The 25,014-nt window shown below is 44.6% G+C and overlaps 1 protein-coding gene across 4 annotated transcripts in view; it reads left to right on the forward strand.

The window, feature by feature from the left end:
* LOC134527872 (angiotensin-converting enzyme-like) overlaps positions 1–17,838 on the forward strand; it is a 98,230-nt gene extending 80,392 nt beyond the window's left edge. For all 4 annotated transcript variants that reach the window (XM_063360853.1, XM_063360854.1, XM_063360855.1 and 1 more), the window contains 8 exons: positions 4,579–4,676; positions 5,286–5,461; positions 7,299–7,423; positions 7,985–8,127; positions 11,170–11,273; positions 11,366–11,464; positions 14,378–14,518; positions 16,824–17,838. In XM_063360853.1, coding sequence (XP_063216923.1) covers positions 4,579–4,676; positions 5,286–5,461; positions 7,299–7,423; positions 7,985–8,127; positions 11,170–11,273; positions 11,366–11,464; positions 14,378–14,518; positions 16,824–17,178 — 1,241 coding nt within the window. In that variant the 3' untranslated portion in view covers positions 17,179–17,838. The remainder of the gene's footprint in view (positions 1–4,578; positions 4,677–5,285; positions 5,462–7,298; positions 7,424–7,984; positions 8,128–11,169; positions 11,274–11,365; positions 11,465–14,377; positions 14,519–16,823) is intronic.
* The last annotated feature ends 7,176 nt before the right edge of the window (positions 17,839–25,014 follow it).

Genomic DNA, 25,014 nt, shown 5'->3' on the forward strand with positions numbered 1-25,014 from the left:
ACCTCGCGCGGAATAACACGCGTTTCACCCGGCCCGCGGATGTACTGTTTGAATTTTACCGGACGTATAAGAGCTGAGCATGGCTTTGGAAGTGTTCGAAAGTGTTGTACGTTGAGGACTTAAATAAAATATTAGGGATGCACCAGACGTGTGGTGATATATTGATAATATGTTGAAAATTCTTAGGATAGGTTTAAATTCCTCATCTACCAGCCTCCAGAGAGCCACTGTCGTCATATTGTTCAACATATCGAACATCTATTACTATTAAACTAAAATGACAGAAAAAATTCTAAAAATCATTTAAAAAAAAAACCTATTAATATAATGGTAAATGCGGTCGATTTCCAACCTTGGTTTGAAACTTTGTGAGTGCTAAGAGTGATTAAAGCTAAAAATTATTATTTAATTTATTTTTCCCATTACCATAGTTGGATTTATTAATCATCCTCACTACGAAAAATGACTCTATACAAGATAACTGTCCGGCTAAATAACTATTGTATGTAATATCACTATGCCTACAATGAAGGCCGTATTCGGTACACTGTATGATTACTAGAGTGCCAACTTCAAGAATATAGGGGAAGTGTGTCCGAACCACGAGGTATTCTTTTTCGATACTTGATTTTTATTTTATCAAATTCATGTCCAATCTCAGGCGTACAGGTCAAACGTTTCCGAACCTAAAGACCTTCTTTTTCGATACTTGGTATACCTTTCAAACAAGCTATGATCTATTTAAAGTAGACAAGGCAAGATTCTCCGAACTGTCATACCTACTGTATGGATATAATCTATTACAAGCATATATACAAAATAACTAAACACGATTTGTGCTTCCTATTCATATATTCATTTGCCATATAACTTAAAAATAAAATTTACAAATATTATAAACTTTATTTTTTAAAGGGCCATTCTATAATTGAAGTGAAAAATTAATGTAAAAATAACTGTATTGTAACAAAATGAGACTTTAGCTGCATCTCAACACAATCCCCACCAATATTAATACACTTGTCCCAACGATGAACTAGTTCTTTTATATCTGATGCAAACAAGTCTTTGTCTTGTTGTTTGAGTCACTTTCCCCCATTATTTGACCTCCTCTTTGCTACTGAATTTTTTTCAACGTAATGCCTCCTTGAGTGGACCAAACAAATGAAAATCTGAAAGAGACAAATCTGGACTGTAAGGAGTATGAGGTAGTATCTCCCAACACATTTTTCCAATGGTTACTTGGGTCAGCTTGGCAGTGTGAGGACGAGCATTGCCGTGTAGCAATATCACGCCTTTTTTATTTATTGATCCGCGACATTTTTCTCTCATTGCTGGCTTCACTTTGTTTGTCTGAACAGTAGGCACTATTTATTGTACGCTGTTCTTCCCAATCACAAAGGACGACACCGTGGGCAGCCCAAAAGTTGGTCAATATGACTTTTTCCGCTGAAGCTGGCATTCTTAATTTATTTTGGACAGGTGAGCTGGTGTGCTTCCATTCCATGCTTTATCTTTTGGACTCTGGCTCAATATGGTGAACCCAAGTTTCCTCACACGTTAAAATCTGGTTTAGTAAAAGGGTCACCTTTCATTTCATACCGTTCTTTCAAATCTACACACTTTGAGTCTCGTTACCTTGCGTTTTTGCTTTGACTCTTTCGGGACCCACTATGCACTTGTTTGCTGTATTTGAGCTTGTAACTGATAACGTTATGAACTGTACCAACACTTATTGCAACTTTTTATGCTATATTTTCAACTGTCACATGTCGGTCTTCACAAATAATGTCACCACTGCAGGTTTCTAGAGAAGGAGTTGACACTTCAACTGGCTGGCCAGGACGTTGCTCGTCAGTCACTGAGGTTCGACCGTTTTTGAACTGTTATATCCACTTATAACAATTTCCGCGGTTCATACAACCTTTATTATACTGTAAAATCATTCGAGAAAAGATTTTGCCGGTTTTTCACTTTCAGAAAGCAAAAAAAAAAAAAAAAAAAAAAAAGCATCGCTGAATGTTGTTCAACTAATGTAGACACACCATTGTTAAATGCATTATTGAGGTTATAATAAAACAATTTTTATCCATCAGCTATTCTTAGCTCATCCAAGTGATGCCAAACTAAAGTCATGAAAGTACAAATGTCCTCATACAAACTGTTTCATTTCTACATAAATTTGTCTCTTTAACTATTGAATGTCTCTCGAATAAAATTATTATTTCGTTAAAGTCCATACTGTTCATTGGAATCGCCCGATACCCAGGAGTGTAGTTTTACTCTTACTATAGAACCAAGCATCCATGAAATAGGTTTTGTGCTTACTACAAGACCAAGAGTTGTTGAAACATTAAATTTTGACGTCGCACAGTTAACAAAAAAGAACGCATATTGGGACATCTGCATTACCTGCATGGTAAAATAGCAGCAGTGATGCCACAATCCAAGATTTCGGATACTACTGTTATACAGGAGGTATCAAAATTCATGTTACAACGCTTGAGGGTAGAAAGCTCTTATTATTTGCAACCAATTTTGCCAATAAACATGTTGCCGGAAACACGTAGTTAAGCCCCTGTAGCCCCAGAAAGAGTCAGCGTAGGCAACCCGTTGGGCTTTGTGCGAGATAGACGATGCTGTGGTGAATTACGTGTTTACGACGCCGGGCAGCGCTCGAGAGGACTCTACGATGTCAAATGCTGACCCCCGCCCCTTTTTACTTCCGTTGGTGGCGCCCTCACCTCTTTTCTTCCGTTCGTGCCGTGCCATGGCACTGCGCAGCGTGACATCGCAGTGTCGCAGTGTGTATTGATATCACTGGTGGTCTGTCGTTGACTGTTCTGTCGTACAAGCAAACTCGTGGTGTCATTTCTTTCGCCGTGGTTCTGAAAAGGGCGACATTTTAGTGGAGCTCAATGGAGTACACGTTTATTGAGTACACGGACACGCTGCTTGTTTACGGGGAAGCTAGACAAAATGGACGAGCCGCCCGTCGTCTGTACGAAGAACGATATCCGGGTCGTAGGATTCCAGCTCACACCATGTTTGCAAGACTTACTCAGCGAATCGTGATACTGGTACATGTGCCGTCACAAGACAAAATGCTGGTGCTCAACGCAGGGTTCGTACTCACAGTTTTGAAGATGTACTTCAGAGATTTGAGGAGAGTCCGGATACAAGCACAAGGGCAGAAAGTTCCTATATGGACGCTGAAAAAATGGCTGTTTGGCGAGTGCTTCATGAGCAACTCTTGTACCCGTACCACCTTCAAAAAGTGCAACACATGGGTCCGGCGGACTATCCTCTTCGTATGACCATTTCTCTTTGGTACATTCGAAGAGTATTGAGGAACCCCGAGTTAGCGGTTTTATTCAGCGATGAAGCCAAGTTCACTCAAGATGCTATTCTCAATTCGCACAACAATCATGTTTGGAATGATGTCAATCCGCATGCAACGTGTGTTACAGCTCGCCAGGAATGTTTTTCATTTCATATGTGGGCCGGTATTTTTGACGGCGTACTCATCGGGCCTTTTTTTCTTCCGCCACGACTTAGCGGCGCCGGATACCTCCACTTCCATCAGAACGAACTACCAGGTCTTCTTGAAGAGGTTCCATTGCATGTCTGACGTGTGATGTGGTACCAACATGACAGGGCACCACCTAATTTTTCCCTGCAAGTGCGAGAGTATTTAAACCAAACATTTCCAAACTGATGGATTGGACAAGCGGGCCCTGTCGCATGGCCGCCAAGGTCACCGGACCTAACCCCGTTAGATTTCTTTCTGTGGGGTTACGTAAAAGGGCTTATATACGCTACGCCAGAAGAAACGGTAGAAGAGCTTACACAGCGAATCATTAAAGCGTTTGAAATCATAAGGTCGACTCCACACATGCTCCAGCGTATCCGTGAAAACATGATTCGCCGTTGCCACCTCTGTGTCGCTCAAGGTGGGCGTGTTTTTTAGCCGTTGCTTTAGGCTGTCACGTTGTTAAAATGTATGCAACAATTTCAATGTTGTGAAACAAAGCCGAAGCTGTGATTGATTTCAGAGTGAAATTAAAATCTGTGCCACGATTAAAAAGGTTATTTCTCAATCGAACGCCCGCACATCCACAACATAACACTCTACAACGGGTTGCCTACTCTGACTCTTTCTGGGGCTACAGGGGCTTACCTACGCGTTTCCGGCAACATGTTTACTGGCAAAAATGGTTGCAAATAATAAGATCTTTCTATCCTCAAGCGTTGTAACATGAATTTTGATACATACTGTATAACCTCGTGGCAAGTCAAATGTCTAGGTTTAATGCAGTAAGTATCTGTGCACGATAAGTGAATTGTAGATATAAATAACAACTTAACATTATATAACTTTAAACAATGGTGCGTAGGTCAGTTGGATTCCCAATTTTTAACATTTTATCAAGCTATAGTTTTCATATGCATAATTTGACATTTCAGAATGAATTTAATTTCTCAGACGACCGTGCACAGAAGACCAGGATCTGTCTGCTTCAGGAAATGTTAGGTTGGCAGGGCACAGAGCAGCTGATTTGTCACGTGTGCTCGCAGGCAACATGTGGGCGCAGAGCTGGAGCAACATCTACGACCTGGTGGTGCCCTTCCCAAATGCCACCTCCGTCGATGTTACCTCCGCACTAAAGGAGAAGGTAGGTGCATTCTGACCACAGATATGAGATGTTTACTAAGCTTTACCTTACTGACGTGACGCGTTTCTGGCTAACCTACCCATGGCATATAGAGTAACGCAAAGCTTACAAACTATGACCATTTCTGGAAACTATTTCTGTAGAGCGAGACTTTAGACAGCATCCAAGAGGCCTCTTCGTGAACATGGATATTGTGGAAATGGTTAACATTGAAAATTGATTTAAAATGGGAACATTCAGTCCTGCGGTATCAAACATGTTTAAAGTGCTTAAATGGAATATTTTTCGTTTTATTTTTCCTTGCTTTAAATAGAGGTACGGTAACAAATTATTTACCTGCTTGTGTACAGATCTTATTTGAGAGGCACTGTGAGCACAGGACACCAGAATTCTGAGAAACATATCGTTGCTCCTACGATCTACAAATCCCAGTAAAGATTATTTAAGTGTTGCTAAAAGACTTACAATTTTTTTAAATTCCTCTTAGATATCCATTTTATTCTTGCTATACCTCCCCAGAAGTGTATTGTTACTTACCTCATGGTAGCTGCATTAGCGTGAGTGCAACTTGCTAACATTTGCGTGTTCTGTTTGGTGGTGGCTGCACAGGGTTACACCGCGCGGCGCATGTTCGAGATGGCGGACGAGTTCTACCGCAGTCTGGGGCTACCCACCAACAACATGTCGTTTGACGAGTCGCGCGCGATGATCGAGAAGCCAAGCGATGGCCGGCAGGTCGTGTGCCATGCCTCAGCTTGGGACTTCTGCGACCGCCAGGACTTTCGGTGAGTCACTCCAGTCTTCCTGCTTCGTGGACTTCTGCGACCGCCAAGACTTCCACTGAGTGATTCTTTCCTTCCTGATCACCTCCAGTCAGCATGGACATGTGATACCAGCCACACAGACGTGCTTAATTTGCTAGAATTAACGCTGCAGCTCCCTTTCCTTGCATCAGGAGGAAACACATAATGAAATACTTTCACTGATGATGCACTGTTTGAAACCATGATAAATTTATATTTCTCTCTTTTTATCCATCTGCTCACAATAATGTTTTATGACTTTGCCTCACACACTATTTCGGGTTTTTGGCTTTTGTTTGCTCCAAATTATATAAAAAATAGTTTTCAAAAACTGGAAATTAGAAGTTAAGTTGTGTGCATTAATCTACTGAACAAATACAGAAAATAAAATTATGTCTAGTGACCATGGCTCAATTAGATAAGGGTTTGAATAAATATGACTACCTGTTTCCCCTTCAGTTGAACATAAGGCCACTCTGATATTTCTCATCACTTAATTTTGTGTAATTTTTTACTTGTACTTTTTATGATGTGCTGCTTGCATTGCATCTGTGCTGTTAAACTAACATTTTCATGTCTGAACAGTTTAGCATTAAGAATCCATCTTTAAACTATTGAATCTTTTTTTTTACACATTTTAAATAAATACTTGCACAGAAAGTGCATATTTAACGTACATGCAATATACAAATATATTTAGTTTGCCTCCAGAAAGTTTAATGCTTGATTAAGTTTTATAAGGTTTCCTGTAGTCAATATGTTCTCACCAAACTGGTAGATAATTATCTCACAGGCTTCCTAGGATTGCTTTTCTGTGTTATAGCCAATTCTTAATAACCTGTAGGTATATGAACAAAATTCAAATCCTTATTAATTAATAATCATCCAACCCAATTCATCTCAGCCATGAATCGTGACCAATTATCCTACCAGTCAATAACAATAATTGTCAGTCGCTAGTTGCTAATCATTAGAAACCCTTTCTACTTCGCGGTATATTTTATAACCAGGCTGTGCATTTTTACAACTCGTAAGATTGGTAGACGCACCTGCTTTTCCCGAAAATGTACTGTGTCAAGCAGGGGCGCAACAACAGGGGAGAGGGGGCAAGGGTATTTTGGTATTTTGCCCCCCCCCCCCTCTCTGAAACCTTGAAGTGGGGGCAAACGGTGGCAAAGAAAGTGCTGTGTAATCAATTTTTAGATAATAAAACTGCTTAAATAGCACCATTTTCCACCTTGAAATACAAATTTTCCCGGGGGAGGACCCCCGGACCCCCCGCTTCAATAGGGGGGAACGATGATTCTTTATAAAAATGTATATTGCCCCCCCCCCTTTGTAAATTTAGTTGTTGTGCCCCTGGTGCCAAGTTATTTCTCAAAACACTATTTATTACTGTTATATTGATTTACAAACTTTCCAGTATTTTCATTTTCCTGGTCGATTGCAGGGAAGCATATTTCACCAACGAAAGTCAGTAATAAAGCAAATTGTATAAAATATTAACTGAGAATGTGGAATTCTTATACACAATTAAATTTTCTGCGAAAAACAAGTGTCTCTAATGATTGGGTCATCGATACTCTGACAAACGTTAGAATACTTCAAGCCAACGTTCGTGTGAACCCTGTGTGCATAAGTGAAAGCTGGAGCTGGCATCTAGCACAAGTGAACTCTTAACCAACCTCGAATATGAGTAATGATACGGAGTCTAGCCTGGCAGTCGGTTATAACACTAGAGGTTAGGGTCCCTACTGCAGTAAGAGCCACAACTCGTGCATCTCGGTGCCTGGACTTTATGTGCTTGGTGTTCTGGCAGCATTAAGATGTGCACGAGCATCAACATGAAGGACTTCGTGACGGTGCACCACGAGATGGGCCACATCCAGTACTACATTCAGTACAAGGACCAACCAATCACGTTTCGGCAGGGCGCCAACCCGGGTGAGTAGTCTCTCTCTCGTCCTCATGCGAGCAAGGGCTAATAAGAGATATGACCCTAGTCAGGCCATCCTGAACTCTGCTTCCCGTGGGTTTCCGTAGTCACTCCAGGCCAATGCTGAGATGGTTGCTACTATAGGCCATTGCCATTCCTTTGTAACATTATTGGTCTGTGTACATGTGCGTCAGTCACCATCTATAATTAACATGCTATAAATTTAAAAAAAATGTAACAGAGTACAATATAAACTAATTCGTAAATTTCTCTTTTTTCCTTCTTCATTAACAACAATCGAAATAAAGGTAAATTTGGCCTTTGAAATTCCTCTCCATTTGGCAAAGTTGAAGTGCTAACATTAACTCACTGAGACGTAGGATAATGTCGGCTAGCAGAAATGGGAATTATCTCTGCTGGAATGCAAAAGAGAAGTGCTCTAGCATCAAACGAGTCCTCGTAAAATGGCCGTGTGTAGCCTCCAAGTGGACACGTGATCACGGAACGCAATAGTGGCCGGCAGCTGTGCTCGGACGCACCATGTCCCTCTACTGAGGCGGTGTGCATAGGGTTCCACGAGGCGGTGGGCGACACCATCGCGCTCTCTGTGGCCACAACTCAGCACTTGGTCAGAGTTGGACTGCTAGATGGCGATCACCAGGATTCCGAGGAGAGTGACCTCAACTCGCTCATGGAGATGGCTCTGAACAAGGTGGGTGTTACAGCTCCACTGCTGTAGTCTGTCTGACAGTGGCTGGTCATAGTGTCTAAAAATATCTGGTGAACCAGTTTAAGGATTTTTCAGTACCATAAAATAATATTTACTTACAGCTTATCTATATCACAAGTTCATTTTATATAATAAGCAATAGTAGACATACACGAAATAAATATTTTGCATACAGGAACAGGTTTAACGTATGTAAGAAAGCTACAAAAATTTCAAAGGTACTTTACACTTTTTTTTTATTTGACTGTCTCCAACTATTTATGTTTAATGCACATCTATAAACTGAAGTATAGCCTTTAAAAAATTCAACTTACAAACTACTACTGGATTAACAGTTTCTAAAATGTTTATTTCATGACTTTTTGTTATATTCGGGACATATAGACACCAATTTAAAGCATGGTAGAAATTAAGAACTAGAGTTTTGCTGCCTGCACATTCGTTCTGTTTCATTACAAAATTTACCCTTGGATTTAGTGTATTTTTGTGTTAATCTGTTCGTACCATATTCTTTACAGTTATTCAGATCTTTCCTACAGCACATCTCGAAAACCCCGGACTCAAAAATGTTCTAAGTGTCATTCATTTAAATTATGAAACTCCATCCAAACTGATAGCCATCACCGAATTTCAAAAATTGTATAGTGCATAATTATAAAGAAATTTCTGAAACAAACTGCAACCCTGTGCCGCCAATTAGTATCTTTGGCACAATTCTAAATTTTAATTTTTGAAAAATAATGTCGCTAGTCATTTTTTGCTGCAAGAACTTAAACTTTTTCCGCCTCCTGTACGCTCCTGTTTAATCTTTGTCAGACCTGTCTCCCCAATCGTTCCCAGCATATTATTTTGCCTACCATCTAATGTCCCAGCATGTGCTATCGTTTTATCTCCGCTTTGGCGCACGTACGTCGCCTGTAACTCTCCTCCGAGCCGTGACAAGAAGTGCTAGATCCTGCAAGGTATAAGAGCAGTTAGGTTCTGATAGCCAGCCTTACGCGAGCGATTTCAGACACACCCGCGGCTCGTCTTAACTTATGTTTCGGCACGTCGCTGGCTTAATTTCCCACAGCAGCGCGGTTCCACCCCCCCCCCCTCTCCTGCCTTTCCTGGGAACATTGATCAGAGCAGTGACTGGTCCTTAACCCCAGCCTGTCTCAAGGTCTGGATACGAGCGTTCGAATGAACCATCTTTGACCTCTAGTGTCAGAGTTGCGAATTATTTCCTCCTGGGTGTTTGAACGCCCGCTAAACGCCGGTCCCCTGGCGCCTCACGCAACAAACAGTGCCCTGTAGTCCATTTTAAAGCCACCAGAGCGATGCACTAGTCCCCTCCATAAGCCCAATGCTTTAGAAGTCGCCTCGTGTGAGTCGATCTCTCCTTGTTTCGGACACACCTCAGTAGGTCGCGCTGACATCAACCAGTACCACCAACTTCGAGATATCGAAGATGGTATTTCTCGGAAATCCCTCCCTCGGAAATCTTCGGGACCTTTCGGTCCAGAAGCCGAAGCCTCCCCTCTTCCTTTGTTTGACGTCGTCTTTGAATTACGGGTCGCTGCCGCCCCAAAACTTACTTCGCGCCGCGACAGCAGACTGACCACACCGCATAGACGGCGATCCGCACATCGAGACTTCACTCCGGTCGTCGTTTAAAGATGTAATCAGCTAGGCAAGGGATGTTCTCCCTACACCTTTAGTAATTAGGAATTAGTCAGTCTGCGCTCCTCGTAGTAGTAGTCATGCTTCGGTAATAATATTTTATATATTTTTTTCTATTCTTTTGAATCATGGAAACGTCCGCGAAAACCGCGTGTTCGCAATCTCCGCACTCTGGCTGACGCTGGAAGCCATCCCCCTATATGGTGAGTTCTTTGACAAACTTTATTTCCCCGACCATTAAGTTGTTAGTAGGCATTTTATGCCTATTTTGCTAACTGTCTGTGAACCAGTTCAGAACATGTTTGTTTCGGACTTTTTTCACAGACAGGGTCCAAGGGCCGGATGCGGACCTGACCACTCACCCTCGAGTCCTTCCTCCAGCAAGCAGGACGACTAATGCGCCCTGACGCTTCGTTAGCATTTTAACTTCGGCCAGTAAACGTCAAACCTCCAGTACTTCAGGTTTTTTTTATATCTTCAGAATAACATTTAATCACATCGTTGAAAAGATAGAACACCAGAAATTTATTAATTGTTCTATTGTGCTGGGATTGTGAATAATTGACCTGTTTATTGTTGCTGATTTTATTTTAATTATCTCTAGTGATTAAGGGTAATTTTCTAATTAGGGCCTGCCCATTCTTTAGATAATATAATTTTAAATCCATGTTAGTATAATTGCATGATCTTAATACATTTTTCAATCAATTTATCAAATATTATTTTAATGTAAAAGTAGGCTTAACTAAAAGTTAAATAAACATAGATAAATAAACATATATAGACGAAATAATTATTTTGCTTTTTCAAACTAAAAGATTCACTAGTTACACAAGTCATCAAGAGAGAGTGAAGTGTGACAAAAATATAACAGAGCTACTGTTCACTCTGTCATAACTGATGTGTAACAACCCTGAGAACCGAGGCACGAGTCCCAATTAGCTGTCATGATTTTGGTGTTCCATGGTTTCCTGAGTATGAGCCACAATTAGCGATTAGAGCACTCGTTTCCGCCCAGGCAATCCAACAGCTGGACACGTAATGGATGTTGACGTGAGCCGAGGGTTTCCCTTTCCCCCACCACTGCATCTGGAGTCTAGTGCTTATCACTCTAAACCACCATTCAAGTGACTCTCATGGCTTCGGTGTAGGGGAACACACTTAATCCACTGATCCACTGCTTCGTGAAGTCATCCTAGGCGAATGCTGGGATGTTTCCTTACCACAGGTCGTAGCCGACATCTCCCCCAGTCATTAGTCTACGATTACCTCCGGTCGCTCCCGATAGATGGCTGTGGCGAGTTGGCCTGCGCGAAGTGCGAGGGCAGCTGCCCGCTGTGACATGGTGTGTGGCTGCTGCAGGTGGCCTTCCTGCCCTTCGGACTGCTGATAGACAAGTGGCGCTGGGACGTGTTCAGCGGCAGTGTCTCGCCCCAGCAGTGGAACTCGCACTGGTGGTCGCTCAGGTGAGGCCGGCAGTCCTGGATCTTCACTCCCCGGAGAGCCCGCCCCTCCCCCGTGTCACTCACGCGGCTGTGTTGTTTGGTGTTGTCGGCAGGCAGCGCTACCAGAAGGTCCGGGCGCCGGTGCAGAGGGGCGAGAGGGACTTTGATCCCGGCGCTAAGTACCACATCCCCGGCGACTCGCAGTACATCGCGTAAGTCTATTATTTTTGTTACAATCCCTTCACCAGCCTGCTTATTGGGTACTATACAATTCAGAGTGAAGTTAAGGAAATAACTTGAGTGTGCCAGGCCACGGACCTTTATGAAATTAGTGATAACTAGAACGAAAGGCCATTTGCCGCCTCCCCTGTTGGCAACTAGTGGCAACCAAATGGCCATAATAAGCCGGAAAACTTGCGTGGATAGCAAGGTGCTCCGAACATGGGTAAGGGTACTTGGAGGGCTCTTTCTCACACTCTCTCTATAGCTAACTCTTTACATCATTCTCTTCCACACACTCTAAGTCACTCTCTTTTACGCACTCTCACTCACTCTCAAGATGAGTCCACACAAAGATGTCACGTGAAACGTTTAGGGACTACAAAATGTCACGGATTTGATGACATTAAAGCTAGACTGCAGAGTCTTTTGCTCATTAAATATGAACAGTTTGTTCAACAGTCACCTCATTATAATATTAACTGATTTGAAGTGTGTGTATCTGTTCATGGCAGGTTTGCTGTTGTCTGAGCGTTACACAGGGCTTGCCATGCCATATTTGGTCCAAACGTGAAGGCGATATCACGTGTAAGATTTTGGATTCTTGCTCACCACAAACTGGATTCATGAATTTTCCGTTTGTTTTTCTATATTCACATCTGTATAGTCAATACTGAACAGGGCTGAATATCAAAGGGGCCTACACACTACCAAAGAACCTCAGAAAGTATGGGCCAACGGAGAATGCGAGGCCATAGATGTGTTGAATCTGATTGTCCCGTTTACTCTTGACCTTATCAATTGTACCATGTGGATGGATTTTCTTGAAGAATTTCAACAAATATTTGAGAGCCAAGTTCCAAATATCAAGATTTGAAAATGTACAATTTTTGTATCCTGACAACAGCAGTAACTATTCCAACACGCATGAATATCCATTACTAGCCGTGCCCGCGACTTCGTCCGCGTGGAATAGTGTCTTTGGGTAGCATTTTAAATTATTTAGGCTAATTATTTTACAAATAAGACACATACGTATAAATACTTTAATGAGCTTTTTGCAGTGTTTCACTGCAAAGAGTTTATTAAATTATTTAAGTGTATAAGTACATAAGGTATAAAGTATTAACATGAGTTTATTTAAGTACTTTTTATAAACTACATTTTTGTTTTCCCATCTTTTGCCAAAACATAAAGATTTTGCGGATTTGGTACACGTGAGCATGCCACATAGAGTTGCTCATGGGAAAAACATTTTTTTTTCTAAATGAACTCCACCAACTTTAAGCATCCATCCTTGAGCATTATTAATTGTTATTGAAAATGCTGCTTTCAGGGGAAAAATGTATAATTTAAATGGCAAATCAGTCGGAATTATTGGAATACGGGGTATCAAAACATTTTCTCCTTTTGCCATTCCAGTCATGATTGTAGCTTTTATAATGTTGTGCCCCATATTTTTCAGCCACAACTCATGGGAAGGCACTCCTGGTTATTCTAAAGAGTTGAGAAACTCTATAGGGCATGATGTGATTTGTTCAGTGTCCATAACATTATCTACTGAGAGATATTCGACAACATATCCCTCCACATCTGACATGATTCGTTCGTTCATTTGATTAACTATCTCATTAGCCGGAGCCAAAATTGCCCTTTCACACAGCCATTCTCGATTGCCTATATTTATTTGAAGATAAGAATATACATTATTTTTTAGTTCATCTCTGCTATCGACAATTTGACAGAACTCACGTCTCAGTGTAATCATGTCGTTACTATCAGTTGGCATACAATCTTCTCCGATTTTTAGAGCAGCTGCATATTGCCCTGCTTGAGAATCATTATGAAGTTGTACTCGCATATTTATAGTGATACAAAACTTTATTACGTGTACCCATTATAAAGATGTTTTCAAACAGGTATTTATTTCATCTGCCGGCGTACCTTTAGTAATAACCGGAAGGGTCTGTCTAAAGTCACCAGCTAAAAGTACCACCATTCCTCCCATGATATCCTGGTTGCCTTTAATATTCCCTATTACTATTATTATTACTATTACTATTATTATTACTATTACTATTACTCGCGTTAACTTCAGTTTCACATTTTGTAATGACTCTGTAAATGTTACATCAGAATAGCTCTAATATTTTGTCTCTCGTCGCAAACTTATAAAACATTCACATAAACCTTACTTATTTCCCTGCAAACTTTCATTCCCTATTCCCTATTGTTATTTTACACCCTTGAGGGTAAAACTTTTACAAAATTTGAATGTCATATTTATTTATATCGAACCAACAGCCTAAAAAATAACTTTCAAGCTTCTAACTCTAAAAATGACGATACTTCCATACAACTTTTCATCCCCCCCTTTCAACCCCATAAAACCCTTTTTTCGCATTAAAAAGTAGCATATATCCTTTCTCAGGCTCTAGACTATCTGTGTACCAAATTTAATTTTAAATAGGTTCCTTAGTTTTGGCGTGGAAGCGCGACAGACAGACAAACAGACATACAGAGAGAGTTACTTTCGCATTTATAATATTAGTAAGGATAATACTTCTTTCGTCATCAGTAATTTTGTGGGGAACGAAAACCAAAATCGTAAACGGAAAATGTAAGAGAGAAGCTATTAAGCAAAGTAGGTTATACACTAACATAGATACGAATTTTCTGTGGCCTGGGTGATGCTACACATTTCTAAACCTGACTAACAGAATTGAGGGGAAGACAGTCCTCATGCTTAAGGTTCCCAGCCCTCCTTAGGCCCGAGCCATCTGTGTCATCACCAAGTGACCGTAGACAGCCTTGCACAACCACTGGACCGTCTTGTCCGAGGTTCGGTCCAGTAGCGTGCAGGCGCCTCAGTACCGACGTCGCGTCCAAGGCGAGAGTGTGCGCAGGTACTTCGTGGCGCACGTGCTGCAGTTCCAGCTGCACAAGGCTCTGTGCGAGGCGGCGGGCCAGTACAACGCCTCCGACCCGGCGAGGCCGCTCCACAAGTGCGACATCTACCAGTCGACGGCCGCCGGCGACAAGCTCAGGTACACAATCCACAGGGCTCATGCTGTACGTAACTCACTTACAAATAATTGTTTTATAATAGCACTGTTACTTTAAATTTGAAAAAAATACGTGTCAATAGTTCTAGAATAGTTTCTTTATGGCAGCTGAGACTAACGAGATACAGAGCTTGCAGAACCCACCCCTACAATCATCCAGTGCAGCCCTAGATTCAGTCCACCATTTCCAACATCTTAAGTTTATTTTTAAAAAGGGCATTAGTCTCACAATATTTAAGGGCGCCGTCTGGTTGACGTGTGTGTGTTAAAGCGGGATGATAAGCGCTACGTTCGCTGGTATTCATAGCGCTGTATAGTCTCTAAGCAAGACTGTGATCTGGCGCAAATTTTTCTCGTCGTCACAGGAAAACTGGAAAATTTGAGCGGTGAACGTAACATTATATGGCGGAGAAATGACGATAAAGGATGTTTTACGCCTAATAATTACTCCGAAAATACGCCTTTCAGCCATTTACACTCTTTTAAATCACAGATTAAAATAAACTTAACACGAAATCAAAAGTACTTTCAAACCCTCAGACATTTCTTCAATACTTTTCAAAAACAGACCCCACTCGTATATCTTGAGTAGTTTTTAAATAGCGTTTTTCCTGAAGCTCTGCGCACCGTGTGTGTGTGCCCAGGCAGACGACACCCTTATTGTTTGAAATAATTATTAACTACAATGCTGTATAACAATATTATTTTTTATGAAATCTAAAACTACAGAAAACAATTTATTGCAGTGAATATTTGTGGGTAGGTCTAAGTTTAGATCATGTGCAGTCATAAAAATTTAATAACTGATGCCTTGCGATGTCAATAACGCAGGTAGGGCAACAATTACAGAGGGTGGTGTGTCGCAGGGCGAGACTGACCGAGGCTTCTGTGTCACAAAGAAGAACTGACAGAGACGCTGTGTCACAGGGAAGGACTGACAGAGACTGTTATGTCGCAGGGAAGGACTGACAGAGGCTGGTGTGTCACAGGGAAGGACTGACAGAGACTGCTGTGTCGCAGGGCGAGACTGACCGAGGCTTCTGTGTCACAAAGAAGAACTGACAGAGACGCTGTGTCACATGGAAGGACTGACAGAGACTGTTATGTCGCAGGGCAGGACTGACAGAGGCTGGTGTGTCGCAGGGAAGGACTGACAGAGGCTGGTGTGTCACAGTGAAGGACTGACAGAGGCTGGTATGTCGCAGGGCGGGACTGACAGAGGCTGTTGTGTCGCAGGGCGGGACTGACAGAAACTGCTGTGTCGCAGGGCGGGACTGACAAAGGCTGGTGTGTCGCAGGGAAGGACTGACAGAGGCTGGTGTGTCACAGTGAAGGACTGACAGAGGCTGGTATGTCGCAGGGCGGGACTGACAGAGGCTGTTGTGTCGCAGGGCGGGACTGACAGAAACTGCTGTGTCGCAGGGCGGGACTGACAGAGGCTGGTGTGTCGCAGGGAAGGACTGACAGAGTCTGGTGTGTCACAGTGAAGGACTGACAGAGGCTGGTATGTCGCAGGGCGGGACTGACAGAGGCTGTTGTGTCGCAGGGCGGGACTGACAGAGACTGCTGTGTCGCAGGGCGGGACTGACAGAGACTGCTGTGTCGCAGGGAAGGACTGACAGAGGCTGGTGTGTCACAGTGAAGGACTGACAGAGGCTGGTATGTCGCAGGGCGGGACTGACAGGCTGTTGTGTCGCAGGGCGGGACTGACAGAGACTGCTGTGTCGCAGGGCGGGACTGACAGCGACTGCTGTGTCGCAGGGAAGGACTGACAGAGGCTGGTGTGTCACAGTGAAGGACTGACAGAGGCTGGTATGTCGCAGGGCGGGACTGACAGAGGCTGGTGTGTCGCAGGGCGGGACTGACAGAGGCTGTTGTGTCGCAGGGCGGGACTGACAGAGACTGCTGTGTCGCAGGGAAGGACTGACAGAGGCTGGTGTGTCACAGTGAAGGACTGACAGAGGCTGGTATGTCGCAGGGCGGGACTGACAGAGGCTGTTGTGTCACAGGGCGAGACTGACCGAGGCTTCTGTGTCACAAAGAAGAACTGACAGAGACGCTGTGTCACAGGGAAGGACTGAAAGAGGCTGGTGTGTCGCAGGGTGGGACAGACAGAGGCTGGTGTGTCACAGGGCGAGACTGACAGAGGCTGGTGTGTCGCAGGGCGGGACTGACAGAGGCTGGTGTGTCACAGGGCGAGACTGAGAGAGGCTGGTGTGCCGCAGGGAAGGACTGACAGAGGCTGGTGTGTCACAGGGTGAGAATGACAGAAGCTGGTGTGTCGCAGGGCGGGACTGCGGCTGGGCGGCTCACGCCACTGGGCCGACGCTCTGCAGGAGATGACCGGCCAGCGCTCCGTGGACGGCTCGGCGCTGCTCGAGTACTTCCAGCCGCTGCACCAGTGGCTGAAGCGCAGCAACATCGCGGCCAAGGACCAGACCGTGCCCATCGTCGTGGCGGCAGTGCTGCTGGTGCTGGTGGTGGTCGTGGTGGGGGGCTACGTGGTGGTGCGGTGGCGCCGGGCGCGCGCCGCCAGACGGGGCACTCAGGACGAGGAGGCGGACACCCAGGAGATGAGCAGCACCGTCCCGGAACCGCAGCCCCAGCCACAGTCCGAGTCCTCCAAGAAGGAGGACAAGTGATACCCCGCTCCACCCGTCCTCAACCCTGGTGTGTGCTGCCACAGGACAGTGTGCTAAGAAGATATAACTTGCTACAGAGGGGAACAAAGTAAACCGTATGAAAATATGACTGTTACAACTTGTGGCTTATAAAATATATTCAAGTAGGTACTTCAATTCATATTTAAAATAAGATATGATAAAATGTGACCTGCATTATACCTACACATAAAAGAGGGATTTTTTTGTAGTTTTCAAACAATATACTTGTGGCTGTGAAATACTGCATGTGGACAAAATGACTAGTTGAGGTGAGTGACTTTGTTAGAGGTTGAGTGTCATAGCAGAGCCTACGTGTTTGGCTTCCAAGTCTTTCGTGGAGAGCCTCGTGTGAAAAGGGTTTTGAACAAGAGGGCCCGGAGCTGTGTGTGAGTCGGCCGCAGAGACAGTGAAATGTTGCTTCAGTTCTTTCACAATGTAAAAAAAAAGTATTGTTAATACATATGCATATTTCACTTCAAATACCTATTGTCACATACACATTCAAATTAAGAGCAAAGTATAAAAGGTAGTTAGGCACCTTAGATTTTATTCAAGATTTTATGATTCATTTATTTTTATACACAATGAATAATGTTGAATAATTGACTAAAGAAAAATATTAAAAAGTACGAAGCAATAGTTCACTCTTTAAAAAATTATCATTGTAATGTCCTCTCCCTTTAAAATATTTCATTTCCTGTGGTTATAATTGACTTCACCTCAGTTAAAATTCTTGTGATAAAACATTTTTGGGAAGGGGGGGGGAGCTATGGGGGAGGGGCAGAAAATGGTTAAAAGTGGTCTTAAAATAACCAATTAAGATGTTAATTATTCGGCAACTCTTTCAACAAAAACTGTCCAATCATAAGCTGTAATCCTCAAAACAGTATTTTTTTAATGGACTAGCAACACACACTGGTTTCAGAGACTTTAAAATAAAAAGTGTTGCAGGGCGTGCCAACCTGATAATCACTAAACCCGGCAAACGGGGAGCAAGAATAACAATATAGAAAAAGGAAGGTTCTTCTAGTAGAACCTGTTGCAGCTAGTTTAGAGGTGTCAAAGAGTATAAAATTAGACGGGATCATAGGAACATGAGACTAGCATATTATTAAATATCCTTATATACATATATGCATACATACTTACATATTCTGTGAAAAAGTGGATACAGGTGAAAGGGCACAAGTACAATAAACAAGTTACTGATTAAGAAGGTACATCGTGCGCCACAAGTGCTACTACTGAGCGAGTTAAACGCAAGCATAAATGAACAAAGTTAAAGTAAGCACCCACGCACGGGCCCATTTCTCCTCTGGAGTGTTGGAACCGGCATGGCATGGCCCAAACGTATATGAGACCGTCGAGAGAAGGAAATGTACCCAGTAATTAAGCACGCAGCATAAAAACAAGAAAACGTGCACACAGACGTCTCATACACGTGCGACAGAACCATTAGAGCCTGCTATCGAAACCCGATGTGGGACAATCAAATGGGGGAAGGGGTGGCCAGCCGGGAGACTTAATGAAAACCACACAAAAAAAAGGGCACGGATAACAACCTAGAATTTACCAAAAGGAACAAAGAATGTCGTGGCAACAAGTGAAGGGAAAACACGGGCGAAACAATTTCCGGACTCAAAAAGGGCAGAAAGTATCGCAATGCAAAACCATTCTGCAGCACCGGGGTCGGCAAGCGACGTGTGTTTCGATGAAAGGAGCGAAAGACAATTTCAGCAGATGACTGCCCAAAAGAACGTTACAGTTAGCTTATGGAAACACACGATTTACCTTATACTAGTTCCACGGTCACCTCGCGGACATTCAAAGCATCCAAACACATTACCGACCAAATGAAAGAGTGGGAAACCACCACCAACACCGAACAGCGCTAGAGGTGAAAAAGGCCCAGAGGCGAAGAGCCTCGGTCGCACATCAACTTGCCACTGGAGGCGCCACCATCGCAGCGCGGGGAGAAGGGGAAAAGAAGCGCTGCGTTACAGCTCCAGGAGTGGTAAAGGAAGAGAAAGAGTTGTTCAGGGGGGGGGGGGAGGGGGTAGGCGCGAGGCGCGACATTTAAACGAAGAGGTTCTCTGGGCCTCTTCAACCCCGCCCCCTTTTCGAATCCAAAGGCTCCTCACTTTTGTTTTTTACTGTCCAAATAACACGAGCTTCATTATGCGACAGCCAGGAGAATCTTCTAGGGGCGGCGGCCCCCGTAGCTTAGAAGATGGCTCCAAAACGGGCGGCCGGCAGCTGGAGAAGATCGCAAAACAAGGCGGCTTCCCCGCGGAGGCGGCCACCATCGCCGCTCCGCTGTGAGGTGGGAGTCGAGCTTCTCAGGGGCAAGAAGGCCGATCAAGGCCTGCCCTAGACTGCGGCACTGCCATAGGGCGCCCGGCGCACCAGGCATCTCTCGGCCGGGCGAGGCACGCCTCACAGCTCAGCACAGGGCTCGCGCCTCACGCAGAGGGGACCGCCACGGATGACAGAGGGGTGAACCTCCGGAGGCGGCAAGCGTCTTCACGGGAGCCCACAGCGCGCACAGCCTGGCGCTTTCATAGCCGACGAAGGGCAGCCAGGTGGGCCGCAGGCGGCTTAGGGACAGCAGCCTCATATCTCCACCAGGTCAGCCGATCCTGGGAGGCGTCGGCGTCAAGCTGACCTCGCAGGGCGTGGAGTGGCCGACAAGGGCCAGGATAAGCGAAGTTCCAAAACACAAGCGGAGCAGCGGGGCGGGGTGCAAGCAGGCATCACAGTGACGTCACTTCCGCGGCAGCGTCCCTTCGCAGAAGCTGAAGAAGGCTACAAGCGCTGTTGTCCACGCCCGCGCCAAAAAAGATAGGGGTTCCAAGGAAACAATGTATAGCTAGTGAACAGATGGGCAGCGCACAGTCTCCACACACGATAAAACTTATCAAAAAGCAGCGTGCCTCACAGGCTGCTGAGCTCAAAGAAAATGGGTGGTCATGACTCACCCACACCTCATTACAGGAACAGTATCCTCAGACTAAACGATTATGTCGAATCAATGAGCTAAATGACTAGATAATCAATATTCCACCATAGCAGTTTAAGGACAGAATAACAATTAAAACAAGACACTTAACATATACATATCAGCATATACAAGTAGTTTATAGCATGAAGAACACAAGGCCATGAGCCAATCCTAATTTCACAGAGCACTGTAATAGCAACCAAACAAAAATATGATGTAAACATTAGAACATGAACACAAGCATGCTGCAGGTCACGTAACGGAACCCCGCAACGAGGCACGTAACGAGGCACGTAAGCGAGCAAGTAACGAGAGGTGTTCTAGACAAGACCAAAGTCTAAAGGCGTCAATTACTTGACGTAAGCTTTGAGCTGCGACACAAGCGCCTTGCGGAACTTCCGCTTGGAGTTGAGGTCCTGTAAAAGAGCAGTGTTATTTCCTAGCATGCGGGTAATCAAAAAGGCTCCCGCATACGGCTGCAGCAGCTTCACGTTGATCTGCGCTTCCAGCGATGGCAGCACGTGGGAACGGCTCACAACCAGGTCTCCAACTGAAAAAGGGTGAGCCTTTCTATGACGGTCGTAAGCAGAAGCAACGGCCTTACGAGCTTTTTCCAGATTACACCTTATGTCGCCACACACGCGATCTAAATCAGATTGTGAAAGCGCGGAGTCCAGAGGCGGCAGGCCCCACAGGTTCAGGAGGGAATGGGTTATCTCTCGCCCGAGAAACGGAACAGAGGGGGGGGGGGGGGAAACCAGAAGCGAAGTGTACCACAGTGTTCAGCCCTAAGTTAATGAACTCCAGGTCGGCGTCCCAGAGCGTCTGATCCGCTTGGTAGAATGAGGTTAAGATGCCCTTAAGAACCTTGTTAACTCGTTCCGACTGGTTTCCTTGCGGAAAATAGGCGGAACTGTAAACCGGCTTTATTGCCCACTCAAAACACATGTCCTTATATAGATTGCTCTGGAAGTACCAGGCGTTGTCGGAGACCAAAATGGCGGGTGCTCCGAAAAACTTCCAGACCTGTTCTCGCAAGACTTTTACAATCGAGGACGCTTTCATGTTTTTGAGCGGCACGATCATCACAAATTTCGTAAAGATATCTAAAATCACCAGCAGACATATATTCCCTTTACGTGATCGCGTGAGCGGGCCGAAGATGTCCAGATGGACTGAGTGCCAAGGCGTGATTGGCGGATCAGCATTATACAAGCCGATCTTCGTGGAATGAGGTGGCTTCGAGATCTGACAATCATGGCAACTGTGTACGTATGTACGCATGTCGCTGCGCAGTTCCGGCCAAAAGAGGCGAGCCGCGATTCTGCGGTAGGTTTTATCGTAACCCAGGTGCCTGCCAATCAATGACGCATGGAAGTAGGATAAAACCATGGGCCTCAGCTGGAAGGGAACAACGGCCTTGTGGGCTCTGCCCGAGCTTCCAGTAAAATACAGGATGTCGCGATCCTCCACGAAGGGAAGCGCTAGGCCTTTCTGTAAGTCCTCACGGACCCCCCGGCAAAGGTCATCGTCCCTCTGGCAAACCTTAAGATTGAAGTACGACTCGGGGAACAGTCTACATATGGATATAAAGTACGTGGGTTCAGGGGGATAGTTGGTGTCTATCACGAACTCCTCTGGAGCAAACATGCGTGACAACGTGTCAGCCACCACATTGTGCACGCCCTTCACATGATGGATAACGAACTTGAATCGCGACAGTCGGAGAATCCAGCGACCTATCTTGCCCAATTGGTGAGGATGGTTGCACAGCTAGGACAGTGCACTATTGTCTGTGTATAAATCAAAACATCTGCAATCCAGGAAAGATAAAAAATTTTCTACACCAAATAAACACGCGAAGGCCTCTTTTTAATACGTCCCCAAGCGCCGTTCTGACTCGAGGAGCGTCCTGCTGGCATAAGCTATGGGTCGCAGCTTGCCCCTCCATGTGCCCCAATACCGCGCCCACCACAATGGAGGACACATCCACCCAAACGGCGAACCGTTATCGAAGTCAGGCAGAATTAACACCGGGGGGTGGGGAAGCTATGCATTCCTTCAGCCACTTGAATGCCGTCTCCTGCGTGTCGCCCCACGCAAAAGGGACGTTCCTTTTATGTATGGCATTAAGAGGCGCGCACAGGGTGGAATAGTCAGGGATAAAGCGCGCCAAATACCCCAGCATCCCTAAGAAGCGCTGCACGCCCTTTACATTTCGGGGCTGGGGAAAGCTCACAATAGGCGCGATCTTTTCCGGGTCCATGATTAACTGTCCCTTAGACATGACGTAGCCAAGGAACTTGACATGGTCCTTCGCCAGGAAGAGCTTACCAGGGTTAACGGTCAAACCCATGTCTCTAAACCGTGTGAACACCTGTCTAAGATGCGCGACATGTTCCTCTAACGAGTTACTATAAACAAGTACGTCGTCAATGTAACTAAACACAAATTCGAACTTAAACTCGGCGAGAACGTGATCCAGCACATGACTAAGCACTTGGCTTCCAAAGCTCACACCCATCGGAATACGATTGTATTGGTACTGTCCGAAAGGCGTGGAAAAGGCGGTGAACTTACGACAGCTCTCGTCCAGTAAGCACTGATGGAAGCTGTGGTTCAGATCTATGACGGAAAATACGCTGGCCTTGCCCAAATGCTGCAATGCAATTTAGACTGTGGGCAGTGGCCAAAAATCGTCCACAATCTTATGATTCAACAAGGTATAACTATGAACAAATCACCACTCTTGGTGCCCTTTCTTGGGGACCAAAAAAGTAGGAGTGCTGAAGTCTGATTTAGATGGCGAGATGGCGTCAGTGTCCAACAACTACTGTATTATAGTACGCAGGGCCTGCAACTTGGGTGGGGAAACCTTATGGTACCTGCTGCGGACCGGCACTTCGTCCTTCATATAAAATTTATATGGCAGGATATCGCACTTGCTTATGCGACGAGTAATCACGTCCGGAAAATCGCTAATGAGCTGTTCCACGGCTCGCTAAATATCAAAATCTCTCGCATCGATGTTGTAGAGTGCAATGTGCGTCCCACTCTCATGGCATAACAGTATCTTGACAGATGGCGCAAAGCCGAATCACAGCTCATGACTATGAACATCAAGGACACATCGTGTCCTGCTTAGGAAATCAAGGCCTAAAATGAGGTTAGGCGACAATACGGGCACGACCATAAACTTGCAATCCCACGAGAAACCATGGATTTAAATATGGATCACTACTGACTGCGTGGCATGTAAAACATTGCCATTGGCCACGGACAATCTCAGGTCCTGTTCAGGGATCACGACCACGTGAAGTCCAGGGTGTTGATGACGCAGGGACTTCAGACAAGACTCGCTGATGGCTGAGCGCGTGGCACCCGTGACCACCAAGGCGGGGTAAAACTTGCCATATATCGCGACAGACAAAAAGTGCAAAGACGAGGGAGGAGAGGATTTTCTAAGAAGGCGACCTAATCGACCCCTTTTCCGACCGGTCACAGTGCGTTAACTGTAAATGGGGCCACATCTAAAGTGAAATAAAGAAAGGAAGACAAATTATTGATTAACTGAAACTAACACTAATGTGTGATGTTATAATTTTTTAAGAACTATCAAACGAAAATTTAAAAATAATTGTTTAGTTTTAACATAATTTTTTCAATACTAAAGTTAGTGATAGTAATTTTTTTATGTTGTCATCTTTTTATATTTGTCCTGGAACAGTAACCATAATCATTCCAATTTTTTTCTAATCTAACTACATAGGGGTCTGGTGATATAGTCCTATCGAGAGAGGTAGAAAGCAGGCCCCAGGGGAATAGTGTGTAAATGGCAAATTTTAGCCGATGGAGTACAAACATTAATTTTTCAGGGTAGGGGCCTCAAACCAAAACTCTGCACCGGGCCACAAAATGTCTGTGGGCGGCCCTGCACGCACAACACCACACTTGGAGGTGTTGGAACCTGTTGCGAATTGCGATGCATCTACACAGACGCCCAAACAATGTTCCGTAGTAGTTCGGCAAGTGATCCTGTCTCAACAAGCACCGAGTCAAAGTCCAGGTGCCGCCGTGGCCGCAGTCGTCGACGTCCATGTCTCACCGAAGCAGTTTCTGTCGAAGAAAATGAACAGTTGGATACCTGTATTCCTGGGCCAGAGACCAATGAACCAATTTGAACCGGAATCTAAGAGAAAGTATCCAGAGTCGACGAGGCAGTCCGTGCAACGTTAAAGACTTTGCATACGAAAATGCTTAATGTTTTAACCTAGTATGTATTTGTGTATTTTTAAAATAAATTTTTAAATCTTGAACTTCGTTTTTTTATTTCTATAGTTACGTAATCTGCATTTTAGCATATCATTTTTTTTTAGTCACGTAGTGTACCAGTTACCATCGGTATATAAGTGAGATTTAATTGGCGGGTCACTTAGTCCACCTCTGGCTGTGGCACAGTGCAGATCGGTCCTCTTCAGTAAGTTTTCTGATATTTAGTTGGTTTTACAATAACGACCTTGATGGACGAGTGCAGAACCTGATGTCAGCGACGACGACGGAGACCTCGATGGCAACGACGCTGATCCTGGTGGCATCTGTGCCACCAAATGCAGAGGAGACATCTGAGACTTCCGTGGTTGAGGTTTCCCCGTCATCTTCGGAGACTTAAGTGAACGGCGGACTTTCATCGCACCAGTGCAAATACTGTGGTTCATCATACACCACCACTTCAAACGCTCGCAGGCATGAAAGAAGTGGATGTCCAAATAATGTACTGCAAAAAACACTGTTTTAGTGTGTCAAATGTTATAATC

Source organism: Bacillus rossius, chromosome 1, assembly GCF_032445375.1.
Source record: "Bacillus rossius redtenbacheri isolate Brsri chromosome 1, Brsri_v3, whole genome shotgun sequence".
NCBI lineage: Eukaryota > Metazoa > Arthropoda > Insecta > Phasmatodea > Bacillidae > Bacillus > Bacillus rossius.